At 40.6% G+C, this 23,955-nt stretch overlaps 1 protein-coding gene across 2 annotated transcripts in view; it reads left to right on the forward strand.

The window, feature by feature from the left end:
* SEL1L3 (SEL1L family member 3) overlaps positions 1 to 23,955 on the forward strand; it is a 60,714-nt gene that overhangs the window by 23,161 nt on the left and 13,598 nt on the right. For both annotated transcript variants that reach the window (XM_073342340.1, XM_073342341.1), the window contains exons 8-19: positions 618 to 750; positions 1,607 to 1,753; positions 2,357 to 2,568; positions 4,281 to 4,460; positions 6,739 to 6,858; positions 7,496 to 7,636; positions 9,126 to 9,188; positions 12,738 to 12,914; positions 14,925 to 15,052; positions 17,487 to 17,570; positions 21,711 to 21,801; positions 21,907 to 21,991. In XM_073342340.1, the coding sequence (XP_073198441.1) occupies positions 618 to 750; positions 1,607 to 1,753; positions 2,357 to 2,568; positions 4,281 to 4,460; positions 6,739 to 6,858; positions 7,496 to 7,636; positions 9,126 to 9,188; positions 12,738 to 12,914; positions 14,925 to 15,052; positions 17,487 to 17,570; positions 21,711 to 21,801; positions 21,907 to 21,991 (1,561 nt within the window). The remainder of the gene's footprint in view (positions 1 to 617; positions 751 to 1,606; positions 1,754 to 2,356; positions 2,569 to 4,280; positions 4,461 to 6,738; positions 6,859 to 7,495; positions 7,637 to 9,125; positions 9,189 to 12,737; positions 12,915 to 14,924; positions 15,053 to 17,486; positions 17,571 to 21,710; positions 21,802 to 21,906; positions 21,992 to 23,955) is intronic.

The raw sequence follows: 23,955 nt of genomic DNA on the forward strand, positions 1-23,955 counted from the left end.
TAAATGGACACAAATCAGACGTCAAGAATTATAACATTCAAAAACCAGTCGGAGAATGCTTCAATCTCTTTGGTCACTCGATTACAGACCTAAAAGTTGCAATTCTTCAACAAAAAAACTTCAAAAACAGACTCCAACGAGAGACTGCTGAATTGGAATTACTTTGCAAGCTGGATACTATTAACTTAGGCTTGAATAAAGACTGGGAGTGGATGTGTCATTACACAAAGTAAAACTATTTCCCCTTGTTTATTCCCCTCCCCCTCCCGCCCCACTGTTCTTGTCAACTGCTGGAAATGGCCCACCTTGATTATCACTACAAAAGGTTCGCCCCCCACCCCACCCCACTCTCCTGCTGGAAATAGCTCACCTTTCCTGATCACTCTTGTTACACTGTGTATGATAACACCCATTGTTTCATGTTCTCTGTGTATATAAAATCTCCCCACTATATTTTCCACTGTATGCATCCGATGAAGTAAGCTGTAGCTCACAAAAGCTTATGCTATAATAAATTTGTTAGTCTCTAAGGTGCCACAAGTATTCCTTTTCTTTTTAGAAGAATGCAGAAAGTCACAACTATTGTAGTTACCAGCATGTCATTTGCCTTTGTCTAGATTTCTAATCCTCTTTATGACAAAGAAATTATGGAACAGATTGAACTCTACTATGAGAGATGTGCAGACATCCATAAAATAGTATCTGGGTATGGACACCTTGTAAAGCAAGGCCAAGCAGTGCAAAAAGATTGTAAGTACTGAACTTCATGATCTGATTATTAGTGTGCCTTGTTCTTGAGGTCTCCTGCTTTGCTTTTATCACAAACAGAGTGTGACTAGATGATGATTTTAATAAAAAAAAGAAATATAAATTCCACCATGTGCTTAATAAGAAGAAAATTAATTTGTCTTCTGCAGCATGCTTGCTGGAAGGTAAAACTGTATTGCTCAGTGCTGGAAAGCCTTCCTTCCAATATAGTTTTTGATTTTTTTTCCCTTAAGAAGAAAGACAAATAAAAAGAACAATAAAATGATTCCAGGCTAATATGATATGCCACTCAAATCCCTCTCTTCTGTTCTATATCTATGTAAGTTTCTTTTGGCTGGTTATACAAATTTGTTCTCAGTATTACATCAAATTCATGATGTTTTACAGTACAAGAAAGCAAATAGCTTCAACTACATACATATTTTTAAAATTCCCAACAACTTTTGTGTTATGCTGGAAGATCTGTTCCATAGTTACTCAATGTGAAGCAGCTGAGAGACAAAATTCATATCAAAGCATCTATTCTGTTCCATACTGGTGGAGTAACACAACATTAATTATTATAGCACTCAAGAACACATATTGGACATCAAGTATGAACAACATTATTATATGTCCTGCAAGATATGGAAGAGGTTATAATAAATCATTTATATTTGTTTTAAATGAGCTGTACTGACATTATCAGTTTTTCACTCTGTTTCCTGCCTCTTTCCTCTTCCCATCCTACATACCACGTTCTCATCCACCACAGGGACATCTTTTAAATATAAGCTTCCTCCAAAGACCAGCTCATTTCCCAGCTCAGATCATTTCCTTGATTTCTCACTTTGTTCAGGTATCCGTGAAAACTATTATTCAGAGCTGAACTACAAGTATGGGGCCAAGAACAAGTGTGATGCCTTCATCTGGGGCAAAGAGCTAAGGGAGAAATACCACAGCTTGTTCAACCTGCTGCGAGAGATGGACTTCAGTCCATCTGATGGTAATCATGCCTTTATCTTGTCTTTCTGAAATTACTATACAGTGTCCCTTAGAAGCTGGCACACTTTGACTTTACCTCATGTTGCAGAAGTTTTTTTCACATCACTTAAGTTAAGGATGGAGTGTCAAGGTTAACCTGTAATTTGTCTGTATCACATTGCAAATGAGGAATGGACACAATGTAAAAGATGGAAATACAGAAACACGCAGGGTTTTAGTGTCCTTGGCCAAAATGTGGGCAATTTGTTTAAATGCTCAGTTATGGAGTGGTAATGACTATGGGCCAGCTTCAGCCGCCATTATTAATGTTGACTAGAACCTTACTCTTCAACAAGTCCTATTGATTTACATTGTGAAATTGTCTGACTTATTCCTACTGGGCCAGGTTGTGATTTAACCTTATTCATGTTGGGTAGTACCTTACTCTTCTAGGAATTTCTTTTATTTCAGTGGTACTCCTGAGAAGTAAAGTATTTTTGAGCATGAGTAAGGATAGCAGAGTTTGTCCCAGTAAAAATAAATCACAGAGTTGCACCGTCTACATTTTGATTTAAACTGTTTTCACATATAACAATTGTGCATCTACTTTGTGATGTATTTTTAGTGTCAGAAGACCAAAACAATACAGTTTTAGAAGTTGGCCGGAGAATATTTGAGAAGGTTGCAAAAAATCTTTCCAGGGCTGATGGTCTATACTACATGAGCTCCTCCATCCCTTTTCTGATGGATTCCAGCTGCTGTGGATACCACAAAGCTTCCTTTTTCCTTGCAGTTATTTTTGAAACGGGACTAGCTGTGCCCGTAGACCCTGTGCAGGTAATGTATTCAATGTGTCTGATCATCTCAGATGAAATTAGTTACCTTCAAAAGCAATTTACACAGTAGGTTGCCAGAGTGAAACTTGGCCGTTTGAAGAAAAAATACAGGAAAGAAATTTTGGTAGCTTTCCCCATCTCAAATCTGGTCTCCTTTTCAATGGCATGGCCAATAGGCTCCCTCTACCTTACCCCTTTACTGGGCAGCTGGCCACAGATATTTCTGAATTCCCTGATACACTATGGGGCTAAAAGCAGTGGAGCCTAATGGAGGAACTTCTCTGTCCCACTGCTACAGAATGGAGAAATGCATTGATTGGTCACTCCTAAAAGAGGGTGACAAAGTGAGCTGGGATAGAGGGACAGTCCTGCAGGCCACTGAAGAGATATGATGCGGGCCTACTTGTCATCCACATTTAACTCCAGATGGGAGTGCGGGCCAGCTTGCTGCCCCCAGAAAAGTAGACTGGAGGAAGTGGATCTGTTAGTCGGCCCCCGAAACCTGTGATGAAGAAAATATCCTTGAGCTGATGGGGACAGCAAGTCACAGGGATTCCCCATTCAAGAAATCTTGGCACTAGGTGGGGCATAGCGGGGGGTCTCCTGGAGGAACAAAGTTGTATAGGACTAGAAGGGAAAGAAATCCTGTGGTCTGTTGTGCACAAGACATGATACTGAGACTGGGCTGAGAGGGAAAACGCCACAAAAGTTTTAGAAAAGCATCTGAACTCCAAAATTTTTCAAATTAATCATAAGGTCAGAAATATCCTTGTAATTTCACAGTGTCAAATAAAAGAGGAGGAGGATCTGAGAAGGAGAAAGATATATGTGTGAAACTGGAGGCTGTTTTATAATGAACTTGCCGATAGCCATTTAATTACGAAATGGTACAATAATATAAAATACTCAAGAATGGTGGGGCTGCCTAATGTCACTGTAGAATGTGTCAGTATATTAGGAGGTGGAGTTAAATGGTGCTCCCAAGACATTAATCTGAGGCAAAGTTTACCACATCCTGTTCAGGGAAGAGAAACTGAGACTTAGGTCTTGTCTAAACTACAGATATGCCCAGTGCTAACAATAAGTTCCTGGGTCCCCTTCAAATATTGTTAAAACTAGTTTAAATAGCTAGTGCAGGTGGGACAAAACTGATTTCAGCACCGTTACAGAGGCACCCTTGAGACCAGCGGAGTACTAAGAATGGTTGTGTCCAATCTGCACTAGCAGTGCTGTTGTCAGTCCCAGCTGAAGTGCAGCCTGGGGAATCGACTGCTGATAACCTTTGTCAGCCATAAGTCATTAGTGCAGGCAGACCCTCACGGTGAGACTTTTCAATGAGAGCAGAGTTTTGAGAGCCTGCAAAAATCCCACCCTTAGCACCCCAGTTATGAGCTGATGCCTTTTGGTTGTCCCAGGAGTAGCATCTGCACTAAACAGCAAGGTTATCTAGTGGTAGCAAGATGATAGGCAGTAATGCTCATCGTGTGTGTTCAGTAGAAGTGTCATAGGGTTTCTTTTATACCTTTCTTTATAAAAGAAATCCTAACCACTTTATTGTTCAGGTGTTTCACCTGATATAGTTGGTGTATCAGCCAATACTGCAGATGCACGTTGCTCATTCTGTGAAGTCTGTGAGACAGCACCAAAATGGTTTATAGTAGGCAAACTTGTTAGCGGTCCAATTAATTGTTTATGTTTGTTGATTTTTCCCAGGGGCTGTTATACAGTTTGGTTGGTGCTCAGAGGAGTGAGAGACTTGCTGTGATGAATCTTGGGTATAAACATTACCAAGGCATTAACAATTATCCACTAGACTTGGAGTTATCATATGCTTATTACAACAATATTGCACTAAAGACATCTCTTGATCAACATGCTACTAAAGGAGATCAGGTAAAAGAGTTATAGGTGTATTTGAATTTATTTGCCATGATAGCAGTTTATAATAAATTAATACTTATATATACAGAGCTTTGTATCTTCAAAGTACTTTATAAACATTACCTTACCTAATAATCACAACACCTCATGAAACAGTAAGTATTATTACCCCATTTCACAGTTGGGGAAAACTAAGTCACAGAGAGTTTAACTGTTTTGACTGCGACCATACGAAGTCAGTGTCAGAGCTGGGAAAGAAGGCTGGTGTACCTTGTTCGTAGCCTCATGCTTAGTTCACTAGATCATATCAATCTATATTAAGGACTGTTAAGTATCTGTTCTTTTTGTTCTTTAATACCCAGACTTTATTAAATTCAGGAAAAAGGCCACCTGTACTCTCCGTATCTATGTCTGTTCCATAATCAAATGTAAAATGTTTAGTTGTGTTTAATATCTGTATGAAAACCCAAGTAAACTTATTTCAGAAATGGCTTGTGAATAGGAAACAATATAGTTTTAGATGAAAAAATATTTAACAACCTTAAATGAGTGCTAGGATCTTGGCCTGAAAAAACACTTGGACAACATTGTCTGCTTAGGACTGAGACTTATCACAAAAGGAAGGATAACTGAGGGATTTTGAACATTGCAAAATCAAAACATACAGACTGCAAATTGATTTTTAATTACTTATCATAGGCCAAGTCCACATTAGAAACTTATGCAAGCATACCAATGTCAGTTAAGATGTGATATTTTTTATTTAATTTTTTTTTTTTTTGCAACATAACTATACTAGCAAAACCATATGGTAGGTACAGTTATATTGGCAAAGGAATGCTTTTGGTGGTATAGCTTATTTTGTTCAGGGAACTGGTATAAGCTATATCAGTAAAAGCACTTACTTGCCAGTATAAACTGGGTCTATCCTAGGAGAGTTTTGTCCATATAGCTACACCAGTAAACCTTTTAGTGCAGACTAGGCTTTATGCTTTTGTGCTGTCACCTATTGCTGTCATATCTGAGTGCCTCCTACATTAATTATATTGGCAATAGCAATCTCTCACTTTGTTGGACTTCACGGGGTCTCTGGATTTTCACCATTTCCAGGCTATAAGAAATCTCTGCTTGGCATAGGTTTCTCCCAGCTGTTCCATTACGTGATGGAGTGTGGAAGTTGCAAGTTCCAGATCTTAAATAAGACCCATTTTTATAGATCCGCTTTCTCTTAAAAAATGTGCCAAGCAATTTCTCCAGTCATGTTCTTGTTTTCTCCCTCAAACATTCCTTTTCCTTTCTCTTCTGCTTTGATCATTCTCCTCCTCTTATCCACACCCTTCCCCACCCCATGGTCCCATATTGGTGTGGCAGTGAATAATAGTTGATGCCTGGTGAGTCTGCAGCTGTCTAAACTATCTTTTACTTCCAAACTATCCCATCTTTACAACCCCCAGTACTACCAAAGGTGGGAGCTTTAACAGAGACTAGCTGCCAGTGCTTTTACCACCTTGTCATCTCAGTCTGCTCACTGGAGATCTAAACCAGGGGTTCTCAACCCTTTTCTTTCTGAGCCCCACCCCCCTAACATACTATAAAAATTCCATGGCCCACCTGCGCCACAACAACTGTACTTCTGCATATGCAGTAGATTAAAAGCCAGGTCCAGCATCAAGGGGTAGCAAACAGGGCAATTGCTCCGGGCCCCACACCACCGGGGGCCCTGCGAAGTTAAGTTGCTCAGACTTCGGCTTAAGTCCCAGGAAGCAGAGCTCAGGCTTCAACTTTCTGCCCTGAGCCCCAGTGAGTCTAACACTCGCCCTGCTCTCTGGTTTATTTTGGCGGAAACCTCCTGAAACCTGCTTGCGCCCCCCCCCCAGGGGGTCCCATCCTGGTTGAGAACCGCTGGTGTAGACAACATGGTGGTTAAGGTGCCAGCTGCCGCTTTGTTACCACCTGTTACATTTGTTACCACTAATGGAGCTGCACTGAATAGTACCAATGGTGGGGAGCTTTAGAAAAATAAATCTAGGGTAGTCAGGGTCTCTGTTTGTTCCATTCTGTCAGACAGACCTGTCAGAGAATAGGAGGGCCTGAGTGAATGAAAGGAAATGACAATGAGCTTATGGTTTCAGGATTAATAAATTGACCAGTGAAGAAAATAACAGAACTTTGAAAGCCCAGAATAGAGAAGGAATTGTTCAAGATATCAGGAAACATCTAACGTTTTCATTTAGGTGGGCAGGTTGATTAATATGCTGTTTAATGTTTTCTCTGTTCACCCTCTTTTCAGGCATTTGTAGAAACTATAAGGCTGAGGGATGATGAACTATTAAAAGCCCAAACTAAAGAAAATGGTGATGTCTTTATGTGGTTAAAATATGAAGCAACAAGAGGAAATGCAGCTGCACAGGTATAGTCTATATCATAGCACATCGTTTCATCATTTTGCTTGTTCATACAGTTCGGACTAAACCATAAAATCGCTGGTAGTGCTGTCATGTTGCTCCCTCAAACTTATTTCTTGTCTGATCTTTAAACTTTTCCAGTGCTTCAACCTGAGTGTGAAAACCACTAAAAAGATGACGTAAGGCAAAGAGAAGGGCACATAAGGGGACTTCATCTCACGTGCTCATTGCTTTACTTGCTATAACTATCCTTTCAATTCCCTTGGTGTGTATTTGACACTTGTTTTGTACAACTGCAGAATGCCAACTCCGTGCAAGTTGCTCTACTGAGCCATCTGCACACATTTTCCCGTGCACTTATATCACTATTTATTCACCACTGAATTCAATCCAGAGACTCTCATGGTAGTTGCATCTACATATGCCATATCTGAACTCGGTCCGTTATCTGTAAACGTTACTGATAGGAAGCCCTCTCTGAAAATTACATAAGGCAACCTGTTTTCAGAATGCTTAGCACACTTAACTGTCTTCTTGACACATTTATCACCAGTGTAAATCTGGAAAATAATCCATCCCTGTAACTCCAATTACAGTTTAAATTTAAGATTTATTATTATGATAGTTGTGTTTTGTTTTTAGCAACGATTGGCACAGATGCTGTTCTGGGGCCAGCAAGGGGTGGCAAAAAATCCAGAAGCAGCAATAGAGTGGTACTCAAAGGGTGCACTGGAAACTGAAGATCCAATATTAATATATGATTATGCCATTGTTTTATTCAAGGTAAGACATGCTTCCAATTCTCAGTTCATTTCAGACTTGTAGAGTAGTTTCCTTTTGGGTGTAGATGCTTCAGAATTTAGATAATGGAGAGAACTTTGTGCATTTTCTACAGTGACATATTATGTGATCATCGTAATGCTCTTAGGGTATGTCTACACAGCAAAACAGACCCATGACAGCAAATCTCAGAGTCCAGGTCAACTGACTCAGGCTCATGCTGCAGGGCTAAAAATAGCAATGTACAAGTTCAGGCAGGTGCTGGAACCTGGGGACCGAGATACTCCCCCATTGCCAGGTTTCAGAGCCCAGGCTCCACTCCACGCCTGAATGGCAACATTGCTATTTTTAGCCCTGTAGTGTGAGCCCAAGTCAGTTGACCTGGGCTCTGAGACTTGCTGCCTTGGTGGAGGGGGGATTTGCTGTGTAGATGTACTGTGAGGCTATGTCTATCTATCACATTTCTCAGCCCGGGGTGTGAAAAAAACCACACACCCCTACCCAACAAAAGTTTCACCAACAAAAGCACCGGTGTGGACAATGCTATATTGGCAAGAGATGCTCTCCTCTGACATAGCTACCATTGCTTGTTGGTGGTGGTTTAATTATGCCAGTGGGAGAGCTCTCTCCCGCCGGTGTAGAGTGGCTACATGGGAGACCTTACAGTGGCACAGCTGTACCACTGCAGCTGTGCCACTGTAAGGTCTGTTGTGTAGACATAGCCTTAGATACACCATTTTACGCCACCTAAATAACTCCACTTTTTACCAACTTGAGGTAAATTGAAAAAGGACACTATGAAGCCCACACCCAGACTTGCACTGAAATAACAAAAGGGGTGAATTAAAACCATCTGAGGTTTCAGAGTAACAGCCATGTTAGTCTGTATTCGCAAAAAGAAAAGGAGTACTTGTGGCACCTTAGAGACTAACCAATTTATTTGAGCATGAGCTTTCGTGAGCTGCAGCTCACTTCATCGGATGCATTCAGTGGAAAATACAGTGGGGAGATTTATATACACAGAGAACATGAAACAATGGGTGTTACCATACACACTGTAAGGAGAGTGATCACTTAAGATGAGCTAACACCAGCAGGAGACACCCAGGCAAAAATGTGTGCACCAGCCCAAGCACAAAAGCTATTCACTATTCTTTTTTCCAAAGTAACTGACAGTAATGGGGGGGGAAAGGTATTTCACTTGCCCATCAGAAAAGTTACTCACCCAGGTTAATTGGAAAAATGGAATTTTCCGAGGCTCAATTAAGATTAGGTTAAACTAGGATATTAAATGTGAATGAGCCCTACAGAGCCACACAGCTTTGCTACCCAGTCCCCATTTTAACATATTAAGATTAAAAAATAACTATAATATCCAAAAATTTTAAATTTGCTTTTAAAATTATTAGCTAGGAATGTTCATTAGCATGTATTATGTGTTTCAAAATAGTGGTTGCTTATATATACTTATTTTATTATGTTTGTTACTTAGGGTCATGGTGTGAAAAAGAACACAAGACTTGCTTTAGAACTGATGAAAAAAGCAGCATCCAAGGTAAAATATTCATAATAGTAAATATTTATTGCTGTGCTATCTAAGTAAGATGTATTATTACTGATATGATTATAATTTATAATGATTATGTGGCACTTTACATCACCCTAATGCTGTATGAACATTAATCAGTCCTTCCAACATCCTGATCATAAATTAGGAAAGCATTATTATCCTGAATGGAGAAACTGAATCCCACAAAATCTAATTGAGCTCTGGAGTAAGCAGGTGCAACTCCACGGAAGTAAACGGAATTGTGCCTGCATACACAAAAGCTGATTTTTCCTCCTAGTGACTTATACAAGGTCACACAAGGAGTTAGTGGCTGCTGTAGGATTAGAACTCAGGTGTTCTTACATCCAGTTCCTGTGCTTGTATTTCTAGACCGAGTTTCATGTTAAATTGTCAAACAGAAATCCCCACCTGGTCTGATGTTTGGAGATGTTATGTGCCCACTAATCTCACTGAGGGCGATGGGAGATAGGGGTGATCATCACCTTTGAAAAATCAGGCCAACAAACTTCATAGTAATATAGTATAAAGGAGAAGAATAAAGAAGGGTTGAGAGCCAGACTGTGCTTTTGCAATGTGCTCTGTGTAATTGGTGGTGGGTAGCTGCACCAGGACTAAATGGTAACTCAAAGTCAGGATTCATTCCCTCATACCCATTACATCTGGTGGGTAGTAAGCTGTTACCGTCTCTTGCCATCTGCAGATCATTACCTCCTGCACCAGCTCAACTCCACTAGCTGAGCAGCTGAGACCAGACTCCACCCTCTCCCTGCCCTTCTGCATCTCATCTCAGGGGGAAGTAGTGGGTGTGCAGAGGTTACATACTCCTCTGTGACTGGACCAGGGAACTCACATGGGGGCATAATGGCCATGTGCAGCCATGATCTGGCCCTTAGTGATTTCCACATCTTCATATATATTTATGTCCTTATTTATAAAGCCCAGGCCTCTGGTAAATTTATATCTTGAAAACCATAACTATTCAAACCACTCAAACCACTCCACTGTGGGAGGCATACACGGTGTTTCCTAAAACTGACCTGTATGGCACTGGCCGACTGTTTCTACTCTGTAAAAACAGCATATTGAAGTTCCATGTTAATGGCCTCCCATTTATTTTCAGAGCAAATGTAAGGAATGCAAGCCAGAATATCAAAAGAACAGGTTAAAGAATATATAGACATATTCAAGTCTGCAGGGCCTGATTAAATTAATCCTAGCATACTTAAGGAACTAGCTGAAGCAATCCGAGAATCACTATCAATTATCTTGATTATCACTGCTGGTGAATGGGTGAGGTCCCAGGAGACTGGAGAAGGGCAAACATAGTACCTATCTTTAAAAAGGGGAACAAAGAGGACCCAGGGAATTATAGACCAGTCAGCCTAATCTTGATATCTGAAAGATAGTGGAACAAATTATTAAACAACTAATTTGAAAGGGCCTGGAGGATAATAAGGTTTTAAGGAATAGCCAGAACGGATTTGTCAAGAACAAATCATGCCAAATCAACCTAATTTCCTTCTTTGACAAGGTTACTGACTTAGTGGATAGTGAGGAAGCATTAGATGTGATATATCTTGATTTTAGTAAGGCTTTTGGCACAGTCCCATACGACATTCACAAACTAGGGAAATGTCTAGATGAAACCACTGTAAAATGGGTGCACAACTATTTGAAAGACCATACTCAAAGAGCAGTTGTCAATGGTTTGCTATCTAATGGGGGGACATATCTAGCGGGGCTCCATAGTGGTCTGTCCCGGGTCTGGTACTATTCAGTATTTTCATTAATTCCTTGGATAATGAAGTGGAGAGTACGCTTATAAAATTTGCAGATGACACCAAGCTGAGAGGGGTTGCACGCACTTCGGAGGACAGGATTAGAACTCAAAATGACCTGGACAAATTAGAGAGTTGGTCTGAAATCAATAAGATGAAATTCAACAAAGGCAAATGCAAAGTTGGGAAATGCAAATTCCTTCACTTAGGAAGGAAAAATAAAATGGACAACTATAAAATGGGAAATAACTGTCTAGATAGTAGTACTACTGGAAAGGATCTGAGGGTTATAGTGGATTACAAATTTAATATGAGTCAACAATGTGGTGCAGTTGCAAAAAAGGCTAATATCATTCTGGGTGTACTAACAAGAGTGTCATATGTAAGACACGGGAGGTCATTGTACTCAGCTGAAGCACTGTGTGCAATTGTGGGCACCACACTTTAGGAAAGATGGGGTCACACTGGAGAAGGTCCAGAGGAGATCAATAAAAATGATAAAGGTTTAGAAAACCTGACCTATGAGGAAAGGTGAAAAAAACTGGGTATGTTTAGTCTTGAGAAAAGAAGGATGAAGACTGATAGCAGTCTTCAACTATGTTGAGGGCTATTATGAAGAGGATGGTGATCAATTCTTCTCCATGTCCACTGAAGGTAGGACAAGAAGTAATGAGCTTAATCTGCAGCAAAGGAGATTAAGGGATGGCTACACTTGCGAGTTAGAGTGCATTAAAGCAGCCCCGGACACCCTAGCTCACTATCTGTCCACGCTGGCAAGGCACGTAGTGCGCTCTGACTCCACAGCTACAGCGTTCCTGGTGTTCTACCTCAGAGAGATGATTAACGCTTGTGCGCCTTGGCTGAAATGCCTGAGCGTCAGTGTGAATGAGGTGTTGCATTACTGCGCTCTGATCAGCCTCTGGAAATGTCCCATAACCCCCTTAAGTCAAGTGGCCACTCTTCTCATTGTTTTGTACTTGCTGTAGGAATGCAGATATGCCCTTTGAAAGCTCTGTTTCTGACAGACAGCTGCTTATCTTTTCCGAGACAAAGCAACCATTACTGTGGAATGCTGGCGGGGGGGGGGGCGTGCTGCTGTCTGAACTTACAAGACAGCATGCTGACATGCTCTCAGCCCCCCCTAAAACCTACTCTGTCTCCCCCCACATACACCCAACACATTCCCTGTCACACTCCACCCCCCCCCCATTTGAAAAGCATGTTGCAGCCACTTGTATGCTGGGATAGCTACCACAATGCACTGCTCTCTGTGGCTGTTGCAAGAGCTGCTCATGTGGCTATGCCAGTGCACTTGTAGCTGTCAGTGTGGACAGATTGCAGCGCTTTCCCTACTGCGCTCTGCGAAGGAAGGCTGGTTTAACTCAAAGTGCTCTACATCTGCAAGTGTAGCCATGCCCTTAGGTTAGGAAAAACTTTTTAACTAGGAAAGTAGTTAAGCTTCCAAAGTTAAACAGATTTCCACAGGAGGTTGTTGAATCCCCATCGTTGGAGGTTCATTGAACACAGGGCCTTAGAGAAAAAAGCAGAGAAAAATAAGGGGACCCTAACGATTCCAGCAGTCACAAACCTCTTGGTTACTGCTTGGTAGAACACTGTCTAGATAACATGCTCCAAAGAGCTACAAAGATTAACTTTCTAGAACTCCTGACACTAGACAATAAGTTGGCATCAGAAGATGTCGCAAAGCACAGCTGAACCTGAGTGGTTGAGGACATTTTTTTTTCTTTACCCACAGGGATTACATCAGGCAATGAATGGTTTGGGATGGTATTACCATAATTTTAAAAGAGACTACGTAAAAGCAGCAAAATACTGGTTGAAAGCTGAAGAAATGGGCAATTCAGATGCGTCCTATAACTTGGGTGCCCTGCATTTAGATGGGATTTACCCAGGAGTGCCTGGCAGAAATCGAGTAAGTAAATAGTCAGTGTGTGATTTCTTATTAAAGGGTCTGGTTTACAAATATTGGCTTTATTCTTTAAGATTCTGTGTTTACTTAGGAGGGGCATATTCTGCTACCCTTCATCACAGTGAATCGAGTCTTTTCCTGTATGAAGTCCCATTGAAGTCAGGGGCACTGCTTCTGGAGCGAGGCACTACTTAGCGTAATGGCATCACAATCTGCTTCATGCCTGCTAAAGATGTGTTTGCATTCCTCTGACCTGTGTAGTTCTACCTCAAGAGTACCACTGTCCCTTTAAGAGTAAAACACAAGTCCCATTAAAAATGTCATACAAAATCAAGTTTGGAGTTGTTTTATACCTTCTTGAGGGCCAGATTCTGCCATCATTACTCCTGTAGAATAGCTCTCTACTTCAGTAGTAGCCCCATTGAATTCCACGGTACTTTACATGGAGCAGAGCACTATCCAGTGTGATTAAGGGCTGCAGAATCTGCAGGAGAACTTTTGAGCTGTTGCACTGCACTCATATCGAAGCTGCTATTGTTGTGGGGAAAAAAAACAGTTCAAGACAGATTTTAAATGAAATTTCCCTTTCAAAGTCTGATTTGCAATTTAAATGCAGCCCTCATAGACCTACATATTTTATTTTTGTCTTCCTAAGACAGGACCTTAATTTTATATATATATATCAAGAAAAAATAATGTTCTTTTTCCAACAGAGGATATCATTATTTTGATTGATAATTTTACAATCACATTTATAGTTCAGAATGCGAAAATAAAAGTTATCAAACCTCATGCTTCAGGCCAAAGGAGGCTGGAAAATGTGGTGTAGGCATTCGAGAGCATGTCTAGTGCCTCAGTCAGTGAGCATATATGCTGCAAACAGCAGCAAGAGCTGCCCAGCAAATGGTGGCAAGCATATTTCTCCTACCTGGGGACAAAAATTACATAATAATGACCTGCCCATAATAATACAATTCCAAGTTAATAACAGCCCCTACAAAAGCACTCTATGGACCTGTATTCCTTCATCACCAAAAGCCTGAGAAAAGAGATATGCTGCTGTGTGCTCTGAAAGTTAATAAAACCAGGCTCTGTTGGATCAAATGAGGGAGCTAGTTACAGAGTCCAGGACCATTGACAAAAATACCGGGTCTCCATTTTACAGCAGAGGTTGCTAGTTAGACGTTCCTGGATTAAAGAAATTGTTTAGTTGTGATTGCTGTTGCTTTACTATGATTACTGTAGAAAACTTGTTGATTATGAGAACTGGATACTCTCTCAGTTCCCCTTCCTTCTGCAGTTCTGTCCTGTCCTGCTGAGCCTGTATTGCCTTATACAAACTATCTTCATATGCTTGAGAAATTATGAACCTGATCCTGGAACCCATACTCATGTGTGTAGTTCATGAAAGCACTGGGACTACTCACACAGTAAAGGTCTCCAGGATTGGACCCTCTGTTCTTGTCATTCATGCAAATGATTTCTCAGATGCTAGAGAGCAAGCTTTGCTCCAGCAGGCTGTGACACTGGCAAAAACAGCTCCCCTAATTCACCACCAGTTGTAGCAACACTGGAAGCTGTAGTGTAGTCAGGACTGCAGTGTTTTTATCACTAGCTGTGAATGTAGGGTTAGATAGCCTGGAGGTTAAAATGCCTGTATCCTCTCTCTACACTCCAGCTTCCACTGCTGCTATTACTGACAGTGACTTACTGGTCCCATTTTTGTCAGTGTCAACAAAGCCACACTGTATGGCACCAGAGGCCAGTTGTATATTTTATATATTCACCTACCTGATAAAAATGCTACCACAATTTCAGCTTTAAAGAACTTCCAACCTAACCTGGTAAGGTGGTAGAAGAAAGAAACTGATTTCACCCATCTGCACAGAAAGTGATTAAACTGACTGGTTTCATTAGCCAGGCTGCCATTATTTATTTATTTTTTAAATGAAGCAATTATAGGGAAATAGTAATTCCCCAGGAGGTTGCCATTTTTATCTTGTTTCTTTGCAGACCCTAGCTGCTGAGTACTTCTATAAAGCTGCCCAAGGTGGACACGTAGAAGGGACCATACGATGTTCTCTGTATTACATCACAGGAAATATGGAAAACTTTGCTAGAGATCCAGAAAAAGCTGTCATGTAAGGAATGAAACCCTTTTTTTTTTTAATAAGGAAAATCTCATTTTTAAACCAGTGATGATTCAAATCATGAAAAAATAATTTCAATTACAGCAGGTTCTCGATTCCTCAATCTAAAAATGTGCATCTTTCTTCTTGAGAAACTGTTCCATGGCAATAATACTTGCTCCTCTTGAATGTTTGCATATCTTAATGTTTAGGAAATAGTTAAGCCTTCATTTTCAGAGGTGCTGAGCACCTTCAGCTACCTCCTAGAACTGCAGGTGCTTAGCATATCTGAAAATCAAGTTACTGCTGCCCATTATCCCAAAAGGTCTTTTGGTTGATGAAACTATTCACACGAAATTTACGTCTACTGGTTTGTCAAAGGATATCTAATTCACAGCTTTGTAAGAAGAGGTGGGACCTGCATTTTCCAATACCACAGTGGCCTTGTGGTTTCTTAGCACCTGGAACAAATGTATCGTTTTCTCCAAAAAGAAAAAGTAATTTTATCAGCAAAACTATAGGACCATATGCTGTCCTTAATCTATGCAGGGAACTTCCAAGGATACTAATGGGAATTCCATGCAAAGATATGCACTAGTTCAGGGGTTCTCAAACTTCATTGCACTGCAACCCCTTTCTGACAACAAAAATTACAACATGACTCTAGGAGAGGGGATTGAAGCCTGAGCCCTCCGTGGGTGTGGGGGCCAAAGCCCAAGCCCCACCACTCCAGGTGTGGGGGCCAAAACCATAGCCCAAGAGCTTTAGCTCCAGGCTGGGGGCCTGTAACCCTGAGCCCCACCACCAAGGGTTGAAGTCCTCAGGCTTAGGGGCTTTGGCTTGGGTTTTGACCCTGGGAAGCGGGGCTTGGGCTTTGGCCCTGGGCCCCAGCAAATCTAATGCCAGCCCTGGCGGCCCTATTAAAATGAGGTTGTGACCCACTTTGGGGTCCCGACCCACAGTTTGAGAACCACTGCACTAGTTCTACCAGAAGCTGTGGTCTTGATGCAGAAATTACTGCGTTAAATTCTATAGCCTGTGATATACAGGAGGTCAGACTAGATGTTCTAATGCAGTGGTTCTCAACCTGGGGTATGTATATCCCTGGGGGTATGCAGAGGTCTTCCAGGGGGTACATCAACCCATCTAGATATTTGCCTAGTTTTACAACACACTAGCAAAGTCAATACAAACTAAAATTACATACAGACAATGACTTGTTTATACTGCTGTGTATACTATACACTGAAATGTAAGTACAATATTTTTATTCCAATTGATTTATTTTATAATGATATGGTAAAAATGAGAAAGTAAACTATTTTTCAGCAATAGTATGCTGCAACATTTGTATTTTTGTCTGATTTTGTAAGCAAGTAGTCTTTAAGTGAGGGTATGCAAGACAAATCAGACTCATCAAAGGGGTACAGTAGTCTGGAAAGGTTGAGAACCACTGTAATCTAATGGCCCCTTTTGACCTTAAAAATCTATGAATTAGTATAAGTTAGGCTACTTTGCCACTTATACCTACACAGAGACCCATTCATAACCAGCGTATAAATTGCCACCTTTTGATATGTTGAATTTGACCTTGTTGGGAACACTGGGGCATGGCCACTAGGTAACTCGAGGGGATGGAAGACCACGAGTGTCAATGAAGCCCCCTCGCACTAGGCCCCTGTGTCCTTGCCCCTCCCCCTCCTGCCTGGAGGCACTCGCAGCAGCTCTGTGTGCTAGGCCCAAGTGTCCTTGGCCCCCCCGCCTGGAGGCACACACAGCAGTTATGCTGAGAATCTGCAACAGTATGTTGCAGAGTCAGACTGCCTGAAACTAAGCAAGGCCAAACAGGGGAGATATGGAAGAACAATGCTGAAGAAAGCAGCTTTATGTATAGTTTAACAAATGATACAGAGAATCAGGGAACTAGCTGGGAACTGGATTGGCTGGCTATATGGATACTTGGAGCAGCTTGCTATTGGATAAGTATGCTGGGAAAAAGGATGTATAAAAGCCTGTGTAACTTCCTGCTCTGTTGTGCAGGATTTGAGATTTTATTCTCCCTGTACCTTTTTGCAGCTGCAAATAAACTTTTCTGCTTCTCCACCCCGTTGTGATTATTGGGTGTAGCACACCGGGTAACGAACCACTCAAGCTGTTGTTCAGCCTCTCGGCACTGGGTGCCGGCAACAACCTGGAGTTTTGTTTTGATGCTGTACCAAAATTTACATGTAAAATGTTACAGAAATAAAATGTTACCTTCGGACATTTCAACGTTAATACCACATCAGGGGCTAAATATATCATAGAAATGTATGCCTTTAATGACAAAGAGGCTGATCCTGCACCTGCTTAAATCAGTGACAAAAGTCCTATTGGCCCCAGTGAGAATAGCACTGGACTATGATGTGTGAAATGTTCATTTATTGTCATGTTTCTTCTTTTACAGCTGGGCAAAACATATTGCAGAAAAAAATGGGTACTTGGGACACGTAATCAGAAAAGCTCTCAATGCCTATTTGGAATTGTCCTGGTAAGTTTGATCTGCACTGTGTCTGAAAACTAATTGGTTGTTATGTATGTGATTTATTTTTATAAACTTTTGTGGTAAAACGATGCAACATCTCCCCAACACACACCCAGGGTGAAATTATGACCCCTTGAAGTCAATAGCAAAACTTCTGTTTACTTTAATGAAGCTGGAATTTCACCCAGGAAGTCTTTGACATGAGAATAAATACAACTGAAATGAAACACATCAAAACCAGGACCATACAGAAAGGTTGTCTTTCACTGAACTGTAGACAAAGCACAATTATGGGTAGCTTTTTTTCAAACCTGGCCTCCTTCATTTTAGAATTTTTTTGTGTGCAAAAAAATTGTAGGTGCAATTGATGTAATTGATTTTGTATTTCAGTCTTACACAAACTCTAAGTCAAGGAGCACTTATTCAAAGCACCCTTGACATACATTGCAAACCACCAACCTCATCACTGCTGCTATGTGATCATCCAACAGCAGGTGGCAATCCAACACAACCCCCAAATTGTGCAAACACCATCACAAATGGTGGGTGAACACCCTCTTTCAAAGGGGCAGATATTAGCCTTGCCATATCATCTGTCTGCTTTCCCCAAACAACCCAGCATCACCTCAGTCTTTTCTGGATTGAGCTTCAGGCACTTAGTTCTCATCCATGACCCAGTCTCCATCAGACACTGGGCTAGGCATTCAACAGCACTGCTGGAATCAGGTGAAATGGATCTATAAATGGAGATACTCGTGCAGACAGACAGATTGATGTCAAAACTGTTCCCACTAAACATTATTAAAAATTAGTATTATATTAAAGGGGGTAAAGCAATCAGAATTGGGATCCCATGGGCCATTGTGCAAGGCAGTGTAAAGACACAGGAAAATGCAATGCCTGTCACAAAAAGCCCAGAATCAAAAAGTCAAGACATACTTAGCTGCTTTTGAAAATATCAGAAGTGACTTAGCCACTCAGGAACCTAAGTCTCCTAGAATCTCTATGATATTTAACTTATGTCAACAGCCCACATGTTTCCCTAATGGTTTCCAGGTGGATTTTATGGCACTTCCTGTGGCATTTAACCTTAACATTCTCTCCTTCTCCACAAACAATATTTTGCTTTCTTTTAATTTTGCTTTCTTTCTGTTGTATAATTTTGTGATTTCATATTAGATACTTTTTTAATCAGTCCCTGTGTATTTGTCTGGCACATTCTTTCCAAAATATTCATGTAGCTGTGATGAGCTGGTATTTTGGGAGGTCATTCTGAGGTTTATGAAAGTAAATAACTGAGAAACAACGTTTATGCTGCATCGGCACAATGACAGCAAAATGGTTGCTTTTGCCCTGACGCCTTTCTAGGGCTTTGTGAGAGTAATCTTAGGAAAAAACAAACAGCCAAAACTGTCATATTTTATTCTCTCTTCATCGTGTGTTTTTTCAGTTAGCACTTTTTTTTTTTTTTTTTAGTTTGTCTAAAATTTCCTCTAGAGACCTAAGGCTGGAGGCAGCCAGAACTTACAGTGGGCTGCAGGGAAGACAAACACATACTGCTGAGCTGAGATGGTCCTTGTCATGCACGGCACTGTAGACCTTGGTATCTCTAGTCCTAGGCACATTGTTTTACACATTATTCTGTCCCAGGCATTGGTAGCACAAGCTGACACTGACAGCAAAGCTTCTTCCAAAACATAGAAACACATGTTATTACCTTAGCTGTGTTCTTCATTATGAAGAGCTTTGGTTATGTTCCCCCCAAAATTAAATAGGTTACAATGTCCAACAAGCCAGCCAACGGAGTCTCCATGCAGCCCACTTTTGTGGTCCACTTTTGCGGTCCACTTTTGCATGCGTGCTCATTTGCAGACATAAGCATCTTAGTTTCTGCATGCAGGCACCAGAGCATAAGGCGTGTCATACTGGATGAGGCCAGTGGCTATCTAGTATCCTGCCCCTAGCAGTGGTTAGTCCTAGAAGAAGGTTTATATCCTAAAATATGAGGGTTTATATTCCTAATGCATGTTCATGCAAATCAGACAACTTGACCTCTGTGTTCTGCAAATTGGAAGCACTCTTCCATTTAGTTTTATGTGGCACTTTATCATGTGCAAACCTTTAATCAGCTCTAATCGTTTATTTTAAATAATGCCCTATTTTAGTCCCATTATTTTACAGGGTGCTAGAAAAGATGCCTGTGTGAAATAGGCCCTGTTGACCCAATTCTGTCCTCAATTACCCTAGGCCATTCCCACTGAAGTCAATTGGAGTTCTGTGCAGATAACTGAGGATGGGAAACTATAATTGCAGTCCCTCAAAAGCTAGGAGTTGTAAGCTGGTTTCTGCAGGTGGGCCACCTGGCTCTTGATTTCCTACCACTATTCATTTAGATTTGAGACAGCACAGAATATTTAGACAGTCATTTGCAAAGACTGGTGTTAGTTATGGAAGTTTTGCGTTGTTCAATGTGTTAATCGTTCTGATCTTTAGCTCATATGAAAAACCTCTGGTTTTGAATTTGTCTCCATATATATCTCACACAGAGGTGGAAATTTCAATTTGTTGGAGAATTTAGTGTTGACATTGCTGCAGAGGTCAGGGAGTTTGCTACAGTTTGCTGCTAGACACATTGGGTCCCAATCTTAAAATACTGTTTTGCTGACCAAAATGTTTTGCATATACTAGAGGTCCCTAACTGATCCGGTGGCCACTGGTAATCCTCAAAATACTTGCGGGTCATGCACGGAGAGCTGACTAGTCATTTGGTGCTGACTTTCCTTGTCCCAGCTGTTTCTACAGGGCTTTAGACTCTTCACTGAAAAAGGATACTTTAGGAATCTGCCCCATGCAAATAAGCAGGAAAACAGGAGCAAAGCCTGCTTATTTGCATGGGGCAGCTGGTATACAGTGCTGCCAACTCTCACTTTTTCCTCTGTGCCTCAGTTTCGCCATCTGTAAAATGGGAATAATGATACTGACCTCCTTTGTAAAGCACTTTTGAGACCTGCTGATGAAAAACATTAATTATTATTATTTTGGGTCTCTTTGCTTAAGCCTCTGAAGTCATGCAATTATATGAGAAACTTTGTTTTCTTTTAAAAGACCACAAACCTGTTTCTAGCCTTAATGTTTGCAGAGAACAGCTTGAAAATGTGACTCCTAGAGGCTCTAAAACCAGAAAGCAAACAAAAATCACCCTCATTTTTAAAAGCCAGTCGTGATTTTTTGGGTGGGGCTTGGCCTTCATGAGTGAAGGAGAAGAGGAAACAGGAGCTCCCGTCAGGATCAGAGTCCCCAGTAGACTGCCAGTTACTGAAAATGTGATGTTGACTTTTATTAGTTGTATTGCAATAGTGCCTGGAAGCCACAGCCAGGACTGAGGTGCCATTGTGCTAGATGCTGTTCATGTGTACATGCACACACAAACACCACTGTTCCAAAGAGTTTACAAGCTAGATAGACAAAGTGTAGGAAAAAGAGATGGAGCATACAAGCAGAAGTGAAATTTGGGAAATGTAATGTTAGGTCCATGTTGTGATGATGGTGATGTATATGTGTGTGGTGTGTTTTTGTTTGTGGCACCTTAGAGACTAACCAATTTATTTGAGCATAAGCTTTCGTGAGCTACAGCTCACTTCATCGGATGCATCCGATGAAGTGAACTGTAGCTCACGAAAGCTTATGCTCAAATAAATTGGTTAGTCTCTAAGGTGCCACAAGTACTCCTTTTCTTTTTGCGAATACAGACTAACACGGCTGTTACTCTGAAACGTGTTTTTGTTTGTTTGTTTCAGGGTTATATCTTGAAACAGGCCACTCCATCTCACTTAAGTGTCATAATCCAGCCTTACACACCAAACATTCTTTCAGGTGTACTTTAAAAGAGTAGAACCTTACATGGAGCTGATTCTGCCTCAAAGCAGAAGAGAAGATGCTGAAACCACCCAAAACCAAATTCTTTTCTGTTATACCAAATGTGGCCAGTAGATGTAGCCCTTGCATGGAATAGCCATTCATTTCTTTCTAAACCATGCTCACAAATTCTGCTTGCCCAATGGATGTTTCAGAATTTATTTGGTAGTTCTAACTATAGCTAAATCCTGGTGATTTCAGTTTTTTTTTTATTTCTGTCCTCTGTTTTAGGCATGAAGCTCTGCTGTATTATGTTTTAGCAGCAGAGGCTGGGACTGAAGTGTCACAGACAAACTTAGCACATATCTGTGAAGAGAAACCAGTAAGTACATTTATTCATAATACATGGTCCTTTAAAATCATTAGTGATACTGTAATACTAATAACTTTCCTGTGATATAAATGGATCCACTCTTTTTCTTTCCAGGAACTAGCAAGAAGATACTTAGCTACTAATTGTGTTTGGCGATACTATAATTTCTCCATATCTCAAATCAATGCTCCCTCATTTGGTATGTATAGCATACTTTTTATTGGTTTCAGAGTAACAGCCGTGTTAGTCTGTATTCGCAAAAAGAAAAGGAGTACTTGTGGCACCTTAGAGACTAACCCATTTATTTGAGCATAAGCTTTCGATGAAGTGAGCTGTAGCTCACAAAAGCTTATGCTCAAATAAATGGGTTAGTCTCTAAGGTGCCACAAGTACTCCTATACTTTTTATTAATTCAGATCTTAATAGGATTTCAGTTTTCATTGTTGGTTACAATGAAAATGTAAAAGTGTGTATACAGTGTGAAGTTTTTATGCTAATGAGCAAATTAAGGAAAGAAAGGGGATGGATTATGGGGGAGGGGTCTCGCTTTTTGCACATGACACAAACTGAGTGTGGAGGAGTGGGGACTGCAAAATGGCTGTAAGCTACCTTTGCCCTTCCTTGGTTTTTGGACCACCGGACCCAGGATTGGTCCCCCAGAAATATGCAGAGAAGCCTTTTCAGAAAGGAAACTTTAAATTAGAAACTCCTGCCATTCACACCTTTTTCTTTTATAACTGCAGTGTTTCAACCGGAATTTCAGTAGTAGAAATGTATATCTCTTGGCAGGCTTACCTATATCTTAATGCAGTTTGTCAGAGAATTTCCTACTTTTTTTAAGATAGTGAATAACATTTTCAAAAGCACCTGAGTGACTTAAGTCTTATTTTCAGAAGTGACTAAGTCACTGATTTGCGTGCTGGAAAAAATGCCCTTAAATGAAAGTGCTTTACAGTGAGACACTTAAAGAGCTTAGGCTGTTTAGCTTATCAAAAAGAAGATCAAGACTTAATTATGGTGTGTATTTTCACAGGGAGAATATGTGGGTACTAAAGGGCTTTTTAATCTAGCCCAGAAAGGCATAACAAGAACAAATGGCTGGAAGTTAAAAGTCAGACAAATTCAAATTAGAAATAAGGAACACATTTGTAATAGTGAGGGTGACTGACCATGGGAACAAACTACCTAGGAGGGTGGTGGATTCTTCATCTCTTGAGGTCTATAAATCAAGACTGGATGCCTTTCTGGAAATTATGCTTTAGTCAAACACAAGTTATTGGGCCTAATACAGGGTAGCTGGGAGAAATTCTATGGCCTGTGTTATGCAGGAGTTCAGAATAGATGAGCTATTGGTTGCTTCTGGCCTTACAATCAATCTATCTGTGACTTTCAGTGACGCTTAGTCTCCTAGGTCAATTAGATACTTTAGAAAATTTTACCCTGTATTTAAAAACACTGATACAATTGTAGATTTCATTCTGTAACAATGTTTTGTTGTTGTTATTATAAGTGTAGTATAAAAATAATGCAAGCTATTCAATGAAACAGAAAAACAATAACGTATTTGAATCCAGTACCACACTGGTGGTGCCTGTATCCAACTCAGTCCAGAGTGATTCACCCATTGGAACTTACGAACACCACAGGGTTTTCTAATGGAGCTTGTAACATCTTGTGATATGGCTCCCAGAACTTACAGACTTCATGAGCACAGTCTTATGCCAGAGAAGCATCTAAAGTTCATCAGATTTCTGAAATTAATTGCAAAACATCCCTTGACTTAAATGGAGTCAGGATTTCACAGCTGGTCTCTTTAGGAAGCCGAATGAATAAAACAATTTGAAGGTGTAGGGTTTCTAGGTCTGGGGTTTTTGGAGGTTATTGTTAGTTTTGTGGTAGAGATTACGCTGCACAGTCTTCTTAGAAATTTTTTCAAGAGCAGGAAAACCATTTATTAATTAAACTTGTCTCTTCAAAACGCCGTGCCTGATTAACCTGAAATGTCCTCCTAAGACTATTCCCTGACAGAAGAAGAACCATGAGAAATTTCATTCCAAATGTGTTTTTTTCAGAGATTAGAGACCCTATGGGCTTGGCATAGAAAGAAGGTCACAATCTTAAGCAGAGAGAAACTATGATTATCCATAATACAATGCTCTGAAT

Source organism: Lepidochelys kempii, chromosome 4, assembly GCF_965140265.1.
Source record: "Lepidochelys kempii isolate rLepKem1 chromosome 4, rLepKem1.hap2, whole genome shotgun sequence".
NCBI lineage: Eukaryota > Metazoa > Chordata > Testudines > Cheloniidae > Lepidochelys > Lepidochelys kempii.